The following is a 17,315-nucleotide window of genomic DNA, read 5'->3' on the forward strand; positions in this document are numbered from 1 at the left end:
TTTTAAATACCTGACAAACTAATGCTCTAAAATGAAAAATAAAATAAAATAAATACCATGTCACAAACTACCTTATTAAAAATGCATTTGTATTGGGCAAGATAAAAAAATTGACGATATATTCAATGAAGCAAACCCTTGGATGCTAATTAATAGTAGCATATTTTCAACCTAAAGAGCATCAATGCTGTACAGAATATAAACAAGTCATCTTTCTTAGATGTATAGGATAATTGTTTAGAGAATAGTAAACCCTCTGTTATTCAAGAAAGAGATCAATTCTTTATAATTTTAGTTCATAAGATATCCAAACACATAAAAATGAAAGGCACAAAAATTAGTAGTTCTTAAGAGAGTGTAGTGTATGCACACTATGGGAAGAGACAGGAATAACATGGGCACATGCGTAGAGAATCACCTGGGTATCTTTTTCAAAACCTTCTGCCAGGGAACTCTCCCACCAAGACTCTGATATGTTCCTTCCTCTCTACTAAGAATCACTATTCTAAGTGAACATTAAGTACACACAAAAAAATCTAGCTTCTAAAACAAAATGAATTTATTAGTTTGACTACAAGTTATATGCTTAAAGGATTATCTAAATCAACTAAACCATAAAGCTAAACTCTCATTTCACTGGAAAAAAGAACCCTACAAGTGTATTTTGTTGGATATTTATATAGAGTTAGGAACTCTATTTACTATCTTTTCAAACTCAAAGTTCCATTATGGTGTTTGGCTTTTGCATTTTAGTCATGGGAATATATTGCAGTTTACACCCTTTAGAGTTGGAAAAATCTTGTGAATGAAGTTCACTTGGCAGAGTATACAGCAAATCTTTGTGATACCAATATGTGCGCAAGACTTACATATCTGATTATACAGCAAATTCCTAGATACATAAAAAGTATTAATATCAAAAAGATTATACTTATTTTATAAAAATCAATTTATCACAGTGAGCTAATTAATTACATGGACTAAAAATTTCCATCAGTTTATAAGAGGGGGGATAAATTAAGACATACCATTTTTCTATCCTGGCTACTACCCTGAATAAATTATCCCCTTTCAGAAACTACCTTGAAACAATTAAGGCTTTCTTCAAAGGCAGACTAAATCTGCTTTTGAACAAAGTTTAAAAAGCAGCAAATAAATATGAAACCATGTAGCCATAAAGAAATAATCAGCATGTTCTCCTATTTAAAAAATATAATAAACAAATACGCCTCTTATCCTTATTCTGTGTTAAAATTGGCAAGCACAAATTATAATCTTCTGTGTTAAAAGTAAAAAGCTATGTTTTACTTTTAAAGTAAGAAATGTGTGATTTTTATACAGCTCAAGTATTTTAATTTTTTTCCCTGAGTCAGTTACTTAATATGCATACAGGAAACCTATTATAAATAAAATAATTTATATTTTCAGGAAATGATTCTCTTTAGATCCTACTCAACCAGAAAACTCAGTTAAGGTTAACTGATTATAATCAATGTTTTCATTTATACTGATATAAAGTTAGTGGCCACATGCAAAAAAAATTTTATCCTAATGGTTCTATGAGTTGATCATCATTGGATATAATCAGTAAGCAGATAACTGGCTTGAAAATTTTTATGAAGTAAGTACCTCTTTAAGCTGCTCTTTTCGAAGTTTATATTCTCTTTTCTGTGACTCCAAAAAGCTATTCAGTTCTTTCTTCTGTTGGGCCTGAATATGTTGTTGAAATTTTTTCTCCTCATTGGCCATCACTTTAGCCTATATGAAATTTTAAGAGTGAATCAAATTAGTTAAGTAGATAGATTCAAAACAGCAGTTTAATATACATCATGAAGGATACCTTTTTTTTTTAGTAGAACAAAAATCAATAGAAACATTATCAAAATAAAATACCTAAACAGATTATTAACAAATGTTACTCACTATCCTCAACATTTGAACTTCATAGAAGCATTAAGGTAGAACTCATTTTTGAAACGTTGATCTCTTAACAGGGTCAAAAATGTTTTCACCTTTGTATTTCACTTAACATGAGTATACCCTCCCCCTAACCCAGCAATAAAGCAAACAAATACTGTTCTTATTTCTGATTATATGCGCAATCATTGTAGAACATTTAGGAAATACAGAAAAATCTGAGAAGAAAAATCTTACATAATTTTACCACCCAGAGATAATTAACATAAACATTTTGGTACATACTGTTTCTATTTTTTCTATGGATATATATATTTTTTAATAATTTTAATTTATTTATTTTTGAGACAAGGTCTCACTCTGTTGCCTGTGTTAGACTGCAGTGGTGTCACTGTAGCTCACTCAAACTGCAGGGCTCAAGTAATCCTCCTGCCTCAGCCTCTCGAGTAGCTGGAACTACAGGTGCACACCACTACACTCAATTAATTTTTCTATGTTTTTATAGAAAGAGAGTCTTGCTATGTTGCTTAGGCTGGTCGCAAACTCCTAGCCTCAAGTGACCCTCCTGCCTTGGCCTCCCAAAGTACTCGGATTACAGGTATGAGCATCACACCCTGCTTATGTTTTTAAAACAAATTTATAATGACATTGTGTATCTTGTTCCATGAATTGCTTTCCTAAATATGTTGGTATCTACCTCTTCCCAAGCTATTAAAAATACCACCTAATGCCTAACAGGACTCTAAATATCTGTACACTAATTCAAAATCAAATAATTATTTATACTATAAATTATTTTGCCAAATTCCCTCCTACTGTCAGAGTAGTTCTTTTTTGGGAAGAGGAAGAAAAGGGTAGCTATGATAAATAATGCTTTAATGCACAATAGCTAGACATATTTTGATGATATTATGTGAATTTATTAAGAAGCCTACATTCCACTGGACAAACATGAATATCAAAATAAAATGAAACTGGCCGGGCGCGGTGGCTCACGCCTGTAATCCTAGCACTCTGGGAGGCCGAGGCGGGTGGATGGCTCAAGGTCAGGAGTTCGATACCAGCCTGAGCAAGAGTGAGACCCCGTCTCTACTAAAAATAGAAAGAAATTATATGGACAACTAAAATATATATAGAAAAAATTAGCCGGGCATGGTGGCGCATGCCTGTAGTCCTAGCTACTCGGGAGGCTGAGGCAGTAGGATCGCTTGAGCCCAGGAGTTTGAGGTTGCTGTGAGCTAGGCTGACGCCATGGCACTCACTCTAGCCCGGGCAACAAAGTGAGACTCTGTCTCAAAAAAAACAAAAAACAAAATAAAATGAAACTGATAGGACACCAAAAATATTAGAAGGTTTCATGCAATAAGAATCCTAAAAAATATACCTTTTATCATATAATAAACAATGATACTTATTTGTCCATAATCAATGGGCTAAATCTTAATCATTCATAATCTATAATCTCCAACATTCTCCATATATATTATAATAATCGTCAATTATTCTCTGATATAAAAATGCTGCTATAAATTTAAGGAAAGTTCCCAAAAAATATACAGAGAAGAGAATCATGAATGACTTGTTGAGATCTATATCACCTATTGATAGAAGATTTATCAAACTCCTCAGATAACCAGGATTCAAAAGCCTAGAATAATTGAATAACGTACCTACTGCGATGCTATAAAACTACCAAGTATCAGGAAATGATCTCATGTCTCTATTAGTTCCAAGACCAAGTACTGGGTTTTAAAACACACAATTTTTCATACTCAAAATTTTGTTGGGCCCGGCGCAGTGGCTCACGTCTGTAATCCTAGCACTTTGGGAGGCCGAGGAGGGAGGATCGCTCGAGGTCAGGAGTTTGAGACCAGCCTGAGCAAGAGCAAGACCGCATCTCTACTAAAAAATAGAAAAATTATCTGGACAACTAAAAATATATATATAGAAAAATCAGCCACGCATGGTGGCGCCTGCCTGTAGTCCCAGCTACTTGGGAGGCTGAGGCAGGAGGATCGCTTGAGCCCAGGAGTTTGAGGTTGCTGTGAGCTAGGCTGACGCCATGGCACTCTAATCCGGGCAACAGAGTGAGACTCTGTCTCAAAAAAATAAATAAATAGATAGATAAATAAATTTTGTTGGCTATCACAAAAACTATAAAGTGAACTACTCTGGTGAATAATTAGTTTTAAGACTGGTTTGTTTTAAATGACACGCACATAACACAAAATTAGTGAGAGAAAAAAAAATCCACAGGTGCTATCTTTTTTTGTGATTGATCTGTCATTAATTTACAGAAAGCCTTATACAAGTTAAAGAAAAGTTTTTCCTTTTCCCTCAGTCAATTTACCTTGTTCCTGGGAACAGATACGCTAACAAAAAAAATGCCATTTTAGTTAATTGTGAAATGGTCCCAAGCTAAAATAAGCAAATTAATAATAATGAACCAGCCACCTCTTTTTCCATAGCAGCCTGATGTTTCTTGATAAGTTTCTCCATTTCTGCAGCAAAATTGTTACGTTGAGTTTCAAGATCTTTGTCTAATCTGAGGCGGTGTTCATCCATCTCAGCCTTTAGCTTATTTTCCAGAGTCATCAGTTGCTTTTGATGTTGCCGCCTCATTCGCTTATAGCCAGACATTTGTTCTCTAAGCTCAGAGTCCTGCTCATGTTCTTGCATTTGCCTTGTAACCTAGAAAAACAAACAATGGAGAGAAAAGAAGAAAATAAAGCAAACCATTTTTCCCTAAAAAGCATTTTAGGTAAGTCTACTATATTATTAACTAAGAAGGCAATTAATGTAAGAGATCCTAATGTTAGCAATTTCCAATTAAATTTCCCCAACAAGTCTTTTAAAGAAATAGACAGGCTGGTTCTAAAATTTATATGGAAATGTAAAGGATCTAGAATAGCTATAACAATCTTGAGAAAAAAAATAGTTGGAGGACATGTACTACATTAATCAATACAGTGTGGTACTGGCATAGAGATAAGCTAAATAGATAAGGGAATAGAATAAAAACTAGAAACAGACACATGTTCAATTGGTTTTCTACCAAAAAAGTTAATTTGGAGGGAAGTGTTTTTAACAAATCCTGCTAAAAAACTGGTTTTCTATATTAAAAAAAAACCAAAAACAAAAACCAAAAAAAAAACCTTTGACCCCCCTATATTACTCACTCCATATACAAAAATTAGGTCAAATGATCCTTCTCAAATGAATTTTTGTATAAGGAGTGAGTAATATAGGGGGTCAAAGGTTTTTTTTTGTTTTACCATCTTAACCATTTTTAAGTATACAGTTCTGGGCCGGGCGTGGTGGCTCATGCCTGTAATCCTAGCACTCTGGGAGGCCATGGCGGGAGGATCGCTCAAGGTCAGGAGTTCAAGACCAGCCTGAGCAAGAGTGAGACTTCGTCTCTACTAAAAAACAGAAAGAAATTAGCTGGACAACTAAAAATATATAGAAAAAATTAGCTGGGCATCGTGGCGCATGCCTGTAATCCCAGCTACTCGGGAGGCTAAGGCAGGAGGATTGCTTGAGCCCAGGAGTTTGAGGTTGCTGTGAGCTAGGCTGACACCACAGCACTCTAGCCCGGGCAACACAGTGAGACTCTGTCTCAAAAAAAAAAAAAAGAATGAACTTTCATGAACACAATGACATGGGTAAATGTCAAAAACATTAATCTGAGCAAAATAAGCCAGACATTCTGTGTGATCCCACTTATATGAAATCCAAGAACACTCAAAACTAACTATGGTTAAGAAACAGAAATAATGGTCATGGGAGTTAAGAAGTGACTAAAAAGGAATATAAAGAGAACTTTCTAGTTGGCCCTCCGTGGGTTCTGCATCCATATATTTAACCAAACTCAGATAGAAAATATTAGGGGGAAATAAAAAGGAATTGTTTGTCTGTACTAAACACGTACAGATTTTTTTTCTTGTCATTCCCTAAATAATACAGTATAACAACTATTTAAATAGCATTTACATTGTATTAGGTATTATTAGCAACCTAGAGATGATTTAAAATGTATGGGAGGACTAGGTGTGGTGGCTCATGCCTATAAACCTAGCACTTTCGGAGGCCAAGGCGGGAGGATCTCTTGAGGCCAAGAGTTCAAGACTGGCCTGAGCAACATAGTGAGACCCTGTCTCTACAAAAAGTAGAAAAATTAGCCAAGTGTGGTAGCACATGCCTGTAGTCTCAGCTACTGGGAGGCTAAGGCAGGAGGACTGTTTGAGCCCAAGAGTTTGAGGTTGCAGCAAGCCATGATGACACCACTGCACTCTAGCCCAGGCAACAGAGTAAGACCCTATCTCAAAAAAAAAGAAACAAAGAAATACAAATAAAGTATATGGGAGGATGTGCATAGGTTATATGCAAGTATTGTACCATTTCATGTAAGGGACTTGAGCATCTATGGGTTTTGGTATCTGTGGAGGGTCCTGAAACCAATCTCCCGTGGATACTGAGAAATGACTATATCTTGTTCCAGATGATAGTTAATACAGGTGTGTACAACTGTAAAAAAAAAAAACTCTCCAAATGGAATACCTAAGATCTGTGCATTTTACTGTATGAAAAGACTCCAAGGCAGAAGACGATAAACTGAGTTATAGTATATAGCACTTATAATGCATAATATTGCTATGTTTATTTGTACAAAAATCTACAAACACTCTGATTTATTTATTTGTTTGTTTGAGCTAGGTCTCGCTCTGGTGCCTATGTTCCTGAATCCATGTGTCATGCAGATTCATGGGCCATTGCATGGGACTTACTAAATCTGCTAAGTAGTTGAGAAGTTGGATAACTCTCATACCTGTTTTTCCCCATTAAATTTTCTAATAGCCTACTTTTCTTATGATATCTTCATATAATTTATTTATATCCCTAGTATTCTTTTATCACGCTTTGGTCTTACTTATCTGAATGATCAGGGCTTTAATTACCCTACTATAACATCTTTGTAATAGACAAATAATCCATATTTATTGTTATTTGGAAGATAAGAATGACATTTAGAGTATGCCTAATTGGATTACCTGCCATTTTCAAACATTCCCCTCTTTCTGGTTGGCCTCACACAATTCATTTCCTCACTGTCAATTCTTCTTATATGGAAACATCATTTCTCCTCTTCCTCATGCCTAAAACCTACTAATCTTAAATGCTCAAACTATTTCTTTCATAAATACTTCCTTTATGCCCCTAATCAAAAGTCACCTGAATTCCTGTTAAGAACCTTGTAGCTCTCTTAAGCATTAATATAGTCTAACATATTAGTTATTTGTGTACATGTCTTGAATACATTATTAAACATTTCTCAGAGTGAGCTGCATAGTATCTTTCTCATCATAGACACTTAAATATTGAATGAGTGTTTTGCAAAATAAAACTCAAATACAAAAAATAAGATATAGCTACACTTAAGTCTATACTACCAAGTTCCAACATAAAAAATATCTTTCTCTCTAATTCGGGGAAGTACATACCAGTGATGCCGTCCGTATAGTAGCAAAGTGTTCTCGATTACGATAGTGTGATTTGTGACGAGATACTTGGGGTGGAGATTGTGGATCTGATGCTCTTGTTCTGGGATCTCCCTCTTCTCTGTAATTTTCTTCCTCCTAGGCAAAGAAAGAGACAATATCATATAAGGTGAACAAACACAGTTTGTTTAAATCTTCAAGGAAACTAAAGTTTAAAGAAAACTTAACCAGTACATCTCAAATACACATAATTCTAAATAGCAAAAACAAACAAAAAATGGGAATGCTGACATTTTGTTTTCAAGCTAATTAGAATTTGGAGAAATTATTTCCACAGTGTATGAACTACTATACAGATTCAGGATAAGGAAATGCACATGGTTAAATTTATATCCCATCTATTATGTGCAAAACTAAAAAGCTTTAATGTAACTTAAAAACAAAGATGATGACACATGCAGCCAGTATTTTAAATAATAGTAATGAAAAATTAATTACTAAAAGACTCTTGGGTTTTAGAAGCAATACAGCTTTAAACTATCTTTGTAATACTTCTGCCACTTGTCCAAAATAAGTAATCAAAAAATAGCTGGCAAAAATTTAAGAACTATTGTCTTTCTTTGTATACCTCAGTTCATTAATTGAAAAGGAAGTCAGTTAAGTACCAACCAATTGTGGAAATAGACTTTTTTATGATTATTCTACCGTACAAAGAATTATAATTAAATATGATTTTGCCCTGAAATATACTACTAATTTACCAAATCATTCTTTTTTTTTTTTTGTTGAGACAGAGTCTCACTTTGTTGCCCAGGCTAGAGTGAGTGCCGTGGCGTCAGCTTAGCTCACAGCAACCTCAAACTCCTGGGCTTAAGCGATCCTACTGCCTCAGCCTCCCGAGTAGCTGGGACTACAGGCATGCGCCACTATGCCCGGCTAATTTTTTCTATATAGATTTTTAGGTGTCCATATAATGTCTTTCTATTTTTAGTAGAGACGGGGTCTCGCTCAGGCTGGTCTCGAACTCCTGACCTTGAGCAATCCACCCGCCTCGGCCTCCCAGAGTGCTAGGATTACAGGCGTGAGCCACCGCGCCCGGCCCCAAATCATTCTTAATAGCTTTTGTGTGTGCAAGTAAAATATATGTAACAAAAAATCTGCCATTTTAACCATTTTAAGTAGCATTAGTTATATTCTCAATGTTAACAGAAACTCTGTATCCATTAGCAATAGCTCCCTATTTTGCCCTCTCCCCAGACCCTGGTAACATCTAAATCTACTTTCTGTCTCTATGAATTTTCCTATTTTAGATGTTTCATTTAAGTCTAATTATATAGTATTTGTCTTTTTGTGTCTAGCTTTTATCATTTAGCATGTTTTTGAGATTCATCCATATTGCGGTATATATTAGAACTTCTATAGCTCAATAATGTCCCATTGGATGTATATATCGGTTATTTCCATCTTTTAGCCATTACGCCTACTAACTTTTAGATAATACTGTAAGCTATGAAGTTAAAAAGGAAGCATTCCTACTAATTGCCAATTGGAGTTACCTGGCTTTCCAGTATTTTTGAGAAAAATTAAAATTTCTGTATTGAAAAGTACAAAGAAAAATGTGGCAAACACCCACATTTCCTAAACTCAGAATTTATAATTTTCCACAATTACATTCAATTTTTACTATATCGACATGGATAACACAAAAGTCACTTATGATCATCACCAATCCCAACTCTTTCACCCTCCAGAGGCAACTATTATTATGAATTTCATGTGTATCCTTCCTATTTTTTAATATTTTATTTTCTACATAAGTAACTTCAAATAATATAGTACGTAGTATTTCTGTATGTTTTTCTTGTAAGATTTTAAAATAGTTCCACATTCTTTTTGTATTCTTAAAATCTAAGTTTTTCAAATAGAGATAACAGATCAGGAATGAACAAGACTACCCCATAAAAAAAAATTCCAGGCCAGCCACAGTGCCTCACACCTATAATCCCAGCACTTTGGGAGGCTGAGGTGGGAGGATCACTTGAAGCCAGGAATTCAAGATAAGCCTGGACCCTGTCTCTACAAAAAAATTAGCCAGGCATGGTGGTCTGCACCTGTAGTCCCAGCTACTCAGGTGGCTCATGCAGAAGGATCACTTGAGCCCAGGAGCTGGAGGTTACAGTGAGCTATGATCACGCCACTGCACTTTAGCCTACATGACAGAGCAAGACCCTGTCTCTTAAAAGAAAAAAAAAAAAAAAAAAATCCAAACTTTTGAAACTTCAAAAAAAACCTCTTTCCTTTAAACTAATCAGATGAAGAAAATTATGTAACAAAGTTGAAATTTTTTCACTGAAATCCAAATACTCACAGGTTTTAAATGGATGACAGAACTGTTAGACATCACTGTGTGGTCTCCCTCCATCATGTCTAGCTCACTCTTGTCATCTGAGGCATCTGGAAGACTGTTAACACTACTGCTTTGGCTACTGGCACTGATGGACATACTAGGAATAGACTGATTACTTCCAACACTATTCACTGTTCCTGTCCGGCCAACACCATGATCTTGTTCCTAAGGAAAGAGCATTAGGTTGAAACATCTATATGTCTTTTGAATTCTTGATTATAAACACCTATCACACCACCTGACACGCAGTCACTACAAAGTCAGAGGTCTAATGTGAGAAATCCCCTTTATATGCCAAGACCAGGAAGTTTATCAACTGTTAGTTTATAGAAAAAAACAAAAACAACCAAGTAAATAACAAAAAACTCTCAACCAATTGTCTAAAAAAAGCCAGCTGATTAATTTTGGGTAATTTCCAAAGTGTAGATGTTTTCTCTAAATTGCCTGACATTTTTTGAAAACCATTTCTACAACACATCCCATAGGAATATATATATAGATGCTGCTCATTTCTCAATAATTCTCATAGTTAATATGAACACCACATTCTACAAAAATACTGTAAAAACCCCTTATAGTTGTTAATGGTTATTGAAGCCTTTTATAAGTAGATTCTTCTCTCTTCCTAAAAATATAGTCTCGAGATTATCTACCAAATAATTTAATATTAATTCCTATCTATTCTTATGTAAACTAAGAATTACATATTACATATACATTCAATCACAATCACAAAAATGTTTTCCTGAAGTAACCAGGCAGCCATGGTATTTGGAAACCAACATTATAGTAGTTTTACCATACCAGAATTCTATAAGATATGGAAAATTAATAAATACAGACACGTGTATGTACACAGTGACTTTCTTCTTTCCATACCCTAAGAGATGCAGTTAAAGATTTAACTACAGAGAATTTTATTAATTTCATAACTTTATTAAAAGCGTCTAATGTATTTCACAATTCTAATATTTTAGTTCTAATGACTATCATTAATAACTATAAAACAACAAAACAACCCAAGAAACAAAAACTGTAAGTTTAAAAAGATTTGTATTTTACAGTTCATTAATTATTTAGAGCTATCAAAAAGAAAAGAAAAGTAACTATTGCTCGTGGTTTTTGAATGCAAAGTGGTCTCTCACTGGAAACCAATAGAAAAGATTCAAAGATTTGAAATTCTGACAGGGACAAAGAAGAAAACTTAAAATATTTAGAGGTAAAAAAGATAGCTTCACACATAACATACTTTATATATATTGCCCTTAAGAGTGCAAAAGATATGAATTTGAACCCACGTGCCCATACCTACAGTGAGCGAGTTAGTTAACTATTCCATGCCTTCCCCTCCTCATCTGTAAAATGAGTATTTTAGAACACTGCAGATGGAATGAAATCAAGTTTCCTTGGTGACACAACAGAATGCCTAGTAACTTTCTAATAACTTCTGAGTAAGTACATTCAGCTTTTAGAGTCTGTAATTTCAAGAACATCCAAAAGCATATCCCATGGAACTGGACAACCAGTCAAAAAAGGGTTCAGTGGACAAAAAATTTGAGAGGGATTAGATTAAATAAAGTTGAACAGGTTTCTTTAATAAAAGACGTCTCAGAACCTTCACTATGCCAATGTTCATCATGAAAGTTTTGGGTTTAGAGCATGCAAATTAACACAATGAAAGACCTTTTTTCCTAACTGGGATCTTACAGAACCAGTGTTAAAAAAACACAACCTAGAAACAATTGATATAGAAGGTAAATTCTTGGCAGAGCAAGTTGCATAAGGAAAGAAACCAATAAAAAGGACTCAATGTCTGAGTCATTTCTTAGGTATTACCTCTTCTTCTTCCTGTGCTTCTACTGCTGGTCCATTATGTGCCTCCTGGAAAAGGAGTTTCTTCATCTTTCGATACTGCAGATTGTCCAGCTCTCTTACTGCATCCTTTGTCCTTTGAATGAGATCTATTAACACTGTTTCGGGACGCTCCCGAAGAACAAACATGTGCTGGATAGAAGATAAAAGTCAAGGTAAAAGTTTTTTTTTTTTCAATTAGCGCAACTGTATCTCTTTGTCAGACCCTAGAGTTATTATTCTAATAGATAATACATATAATATAATCTATAGATAATATATATAATCTAATTCTATTACACTTCTGAATTCTTATATTTACAAAACTATATATACAAATACTCTGTGCATACATAACTATCCCCATACTTTTTACAAAAACTTTGAAAATAATACTTTTGTTTGCCAACTGAAAATTTAGAGTTGAAATAACTGAAGAATCTAAACACTAAGAATAAAGTCTAATCAGAGTTGTCAATAAAGGTTTATGTATTCCAAGAACTGATGATTTCATGTAAAAGGCATGTTCAGATGTGAGTTATTTTAGATTTCAACAAGAATATATTTAGTGATGGTGAATTATGTAACATGAACCTAGCTATATGGGTTCCTTTATATGCTGCATAAAAAGTATTCTTCATAAAACACTAACAGTGAATTAAAAGCCATTATATTATTACTGAATTTTATTATTGGTAATTAATAAAGTTTAACCTTATCAAATACAAAAAAGCAGAAAAAGCAATTCCACCATTAGAATTACTATTACATTTTGATATCTTTCTCTCTCTCTTTTTTTTTTTTGGAGACAGTTTCACCCAGTTCCCCTGGGTGTAGAGTAGAGTGCCGTGTGGCCTTATCATATAGCTCATAGCAACCTCAAACTCCTGGGCTCAAGCGATGCTCCTACCTCAGCCTCCTGAGTCGCTGGGACTACAGGCGCACACCACAACACCCAGCTAATTTTTCTATTTTTAGTAGAGATGGGGTCTCACTCTTGCTCAGGCTGGTCTTGAACTCCTGAGCTCAAGCAATCCTCCTGCCTCAGCCTCCCAGAGTGGTAGAATTACAGGCGTGAGCCACACACCCAGCCCATTTTGATATATTTCTTCTCAGAAATTTTCTATATATAGAAATTGTTTTGTAGTTATATACTTAGCATATAAATTCCATAAAGACATCTTCTGTCCTCTCTTGAGTTCCATGACATATCACTGAATTCTCAGAATACTTTTACCTTCTTTGTTAGCCCAAATTTATTTCTTCTCCATGCAAGGAGTTCTAACTATCTATACAGTATCTTATTCTACTTTCACTCATAAGAATTGTTCAAACTCATAAAGCCTGCAGAATATTTCATCAAGTGTTTTAGCCAATTAACTGTTACACACTAGTTTTGGACAGGTATTTTTAATTTTTAATTATGAGATAAATAGCTTTCATAAATTTAAAAAACTTTTTCTATTAAATTTTTTATGATGGATTGCAATAGAAATATAATTAGACCAAAAGACAAGAAGCTTTTTTTCTTTTCTTTTTTTTTCAAAGGAGACAGGGTCTTGCATTGTTGTTCAGGCATGAGGGCAGTGGCAAGATCATAGCTCACAGCAACCTCAAACTCCAGGGGTCAAGCGATCCTCCTGCCTCAGCCTCCCGAGTAGCTGGGACTACAGGCGTGTGCCACCACACCTGGCTAAATTTTCCATTTTTTGTAGGGATGGAGTCTGGCTTTGTTGCTCAAGGTGGTCTCAAACTCCTGACCTCAAGCAATCCTCCTGCCTCGGCCTCCCAAAGTGCTAAGATTACAGACAGGAGCCACCATGCCTGGCAAGAAGCTCTTGATAGATATTACTTCTTCTTCTTCTTTTTTTTTTTTTTTTTCTTGAGACAGAGTCTTGCTCTGTTGCCCGGGCTAGAGTGAGTGCCGTGGCGTCAACCTAGCTCACAGCAACCTCAAACTCCTGGGCTCAAGCGATCCTTCTGCCTCAGCCTCTCGAGTAGCTGGGACTACAGGCATGCGCCACCATGCCCGGCTAATTTTTTCTATATATATTTTTAGTTGTCCATATAATTTCTTTCTATTTTTAGTAGAGGCGGGGTCTCGCTCTTGTGCAGGCTGGTCTTGAACTCTTGACCTCGAGCAATCCACCCGCCTTGACCTCCCAGAGTGCTAGGATTACAGGTGTGAGCCACCGCGCCCGGCCGATACTACTACTTATTTCAAACAGGGCTGTGTGGGACAATACAAATTATTGACCAGGCAAACGAATACTGTATGCAGACTTGGGATCTAATCACCAAACAATCTGACCCAGTGGGCTAGAAGGGCTTTTTTTCCCTATATAAGGCAAGTGTAAGAAGCCAGTCACATAATTTCTTTTTCCTTAGCTTGGTGTCTATCACTATTTACAATTTTAAGTCTTCTTATCCAAAAACATAAAACCTTATATTTCTAAGTTTCATAGTTTTTCACATATAGATCTTGCTTATTTTTTACTAACATAATTCCTAGCTGTATTAAAGCTTTTGTTGCTACTGCGACTATATATTTATTCAGGCTTTCATTTCAGAAATGAGGAGTAACCTTATTGCCTGAAATTTCCTAAGCATTACTGAAACTTTATATTGCTCTTTTACATACTGTGGCTGCAAATAATAATAAAAGATATATATATGATCCTTTCAATTTCTTTGTAGTTTTATTTTAACTGATGTGTGTCAATGAAAATAAATTGAACTTCTTTAAAATTCTAAAACATTAGTGTATAAACATAGTCTACTTAAATCTTGTAGTAAGAGATCAAAAAGATTACTTAGGGTCCGAGAGAGAGTCAAATCCTACTTATTATTGTCTAATCTAGATATTTTAAGAATATGTTAAATTCAACAATACAATTAGTACTAAAACAGTCAATCCCCAAATGAAACAGTAATTTTTTGTGACCAGAAATGATATACCAAATCATATATTTAAATCAGGCAACCAAGCCTGTTGAAAACCGAATGGAACTTACATGAACTTTAAAATATTTTCATTGCCAAGTTATAAAAATATATTCCCAAAAAAGAAAACCAAAATATTATACTCACTTTAACAGTGTAAATATATCACAGGTCATTTATCTTTCTTTCATATTATGTTAATATTAAACACATCAATATTATAAAGTATGACAGATAAAAATTAAATCCAAAATTAATCTGTTTTACCAATTTTGAAATAAGACATTGTTCCACATGAATTAAAATTTAAAATTTTAACTCATGAATATATTCTTGCACATATAAATATTTAGCCATTTGGTGATATTTTGAATATTTAACTATATATTCTATTTAGACATGGCAAAAGCAGCTAATCAATTTTTAAAAACCAAATTTTAAACCTTAGTATCTAAGAAGTTTCCAGAGATAATAGTATTAAAAAAAAATCAGTATTTTGGTAAAAACTAGTAGAACATACTTAATCCTGATTCTGAATCAAAGAATAAAATACATTCTCTAAAATCATTTCCTAGGGATAAAAACAGATTTATAGCTTAAAAGAACTGACCTTTAAAAGTTCCTCTGATGTAGGACGATCTTGAGGGATTTTCTGGAGACAAGAATCTACAAAGTTGCGAAAATAATCAGACCTATTGTAAAGGAAAGTATCAAGTGAACAAATTGCTATTTCTTTTAAAAACGCATCCACAAAGCATGTGCCTATTGGTGGGATGGGGAATGGAAAGGGAATGATTAAAAAAGACAGACTATACTTTTATAAGAGTGTATGAAAAGCTATCCAAAACAACTAATCACTCTTTACTGTTTTCTAAAGATAAATTTGTACAGATTATTTAAAATTTCTGCTCCCACATATTTAAATATCACAACTCATTCTATTAATATATAGAGGCAAAATGGGAAAAGTCTATCTACTTTTTTTTTTAGCATTTAAATCCAAGATAACATTTTTTTTTCTTTTCCTTTTCTCTAAGTCATCTCTCTTTCTTATTTTGCCCTTTGGATCATCTGCTGTGCATATCACTCTATCTGTTCTGGAGAGAGCATCTTTATACCTGAGTATTTGAGAAAACAGATAAGACTTCCATTAAACCTAGAAAACCAGTTATTTTTTAAAACATTAGAAGTCTATAACATGTTATATAGTGTTATTGACAAGATGTTTGCTTCTAATATTCAAATAAGATTTTAAGTTCCTTATAGGCAAGAATTCTTCTATAAAACCCCAGTCTCAAACACAGTGTATAACACAGTCTGTGCTCAATATATTATTTTTATGTATTATACTATGGTTTATATGTTTTTGTCTTCTCCAAAACTCATGTTGAAACTTAATCATCAATGCAACAATATTAGGCTCTGCCCTAATGAATGGAATAATGGAGGGCTTGTGGAGTAAATGGAATAAAAAGGGCTTGTGGGAGTGAGTTCACTCTCTCTTGTTCTTCTGCCATGTGGGGACACAATGCTCCTCCCCTCCAAAGGATGCCGTTCAAAACACCATCTTGGAAGCAGAGAAACCAGGCCCTAACCTGCTGGCGCCTTGATCTTCGACTTCTCGGTCTCCAAAACTATGAGAAATACATTTCTGTTCTTTATAAATTACTCAGTCCCAGGTATTCTGTTACAGTAGCACAAAACAGACTAAAACATACCATAATACCAAATTCTACGCCAAAAGATTCTTTATATATATATATATATATATACACACACATACACACATACATGTGTAACAAAAACTTATGAACAAATGTGCCTTAATTATGTAATCTTTTAAAAAATTAAGCACCTCTAATTTACATCTCTATAAATTTAAAAATATTTATTAAATATGCTGGATATTCCCTACAATTTTTCAAATGCTAGGTCTACCCAATTAATTTTCTACTATAATTTTTTATCAGTCATAAGAATCCTAGTTTTCTAAAATTGTCAATCTGTTCTCCACAAACTTCTTTACATGAATAGACTTAATTTTATCAAATCAAGAAAGTAATAGAAGAAACGAGAGAAATCTGAATAACAAATACAATATCATATGATCTCAAAGTTTTAAAATACCTGGTAATTTCAGTAAAGTCAAATTATTTTACCTATACTTGATACCATATAAATTATAAACCATTCCCCAATCAAATATTACAGGTTGTGACAATCTGTACATTTTTGCTATAAAATATCAATGCTTAAAAATGCTATTTATTAGATAATTAGGATTAATGTATTCCAAATATAAAGGAAAAGTAAAATATAAATTATAAAAATAAATACTTTCTGCATCTATGTGACATCATCATCTATTCTTTTTTTCTGAACTGAGTTATATACATGCTATGAAGTGGAGACATGATAAAGGATAAATATTTTGAAAGGCAAAATAAACCTATTTTAATAATATCTCTTCAAGTAATACATTTTACCTAACTGAAATTAAATCATTTTGATAACAGATTATGAAAAAGCATTTCATTTATACAATGCTGAGCAATATATCTTTTAGTAATACTCACCATTCATTAGACTGTAGTGTAGGGGATTCATTTTGGGCTATGTGATATAAGGCACTCATTGCATTCATATTAAATAAAGGAGGCTTCCTTTCCGCTATAAAATAAAGGAAATTTCCTGTTAAA

At 33.9% G+C, this 17,315-nt stretch overlaps 1 protein-coding gene across 2 annotated transcripts in view; it reads right to left on the bottom strand.

Moving 5' to 3' along the window:
• The window catches only part of TAOK1 (TAO kinase 1), a 125,373-nt gene that overhangs the window by 17,933 nt on the left and 90,125 nt on the right, over positions 1 to 17,315 (bottom strand). For both annotated transcript variants that reach the window (XM_069482204.1, XM_069482205.1), the window contains exons 9-15: positions 17,193 to 17,286; positions 15,227 to 15,308; positions 11,659 to 11,826; positions 9,784 to 9,987; positions 7,419 to 7,553; positions 4,372 to 4,608; positions 1,630 to 1,758 (exon numbers count right to left, since the gene is read on the bottom strand). In XM_069482204.1, coding sequence (XP_069338305.1) covers positions 1,630 to 1,758; positions 4,372 to 4,608; positions 7,419 to 7,553; positions 9,784 to 9,987; positions 11,659 to 11,826; positions 15,227 to 15,308; positions 17,193 to 17,286 — 1,049 coding nt within the window. The remainder of the gene's footprint in view (positions 1 to 1,629; positions 1,759 to 4,371; positions 4,609 to 7,418; positions 7,554 to 9,783; positions 9,988 to 11,658; positions 11,827 to 15,226; positions 15,309 to 17,192; positions 17,287 to 17,315) is intronic.

This window comes from Eulemur rufifrons, chromosome 9, assembly GCF_041146395.1.
Source record: "Eulemur rufifrons isolate Redbay chromosome 9, OSU_ERuf_1, whole genome shotgun sequence".
Lineage (NCBI taxonomy): Eukaryota > Metazoa > Chordata > Mammalia > Primates > Lemuridae > Eulemur > Eulemur rufifrons.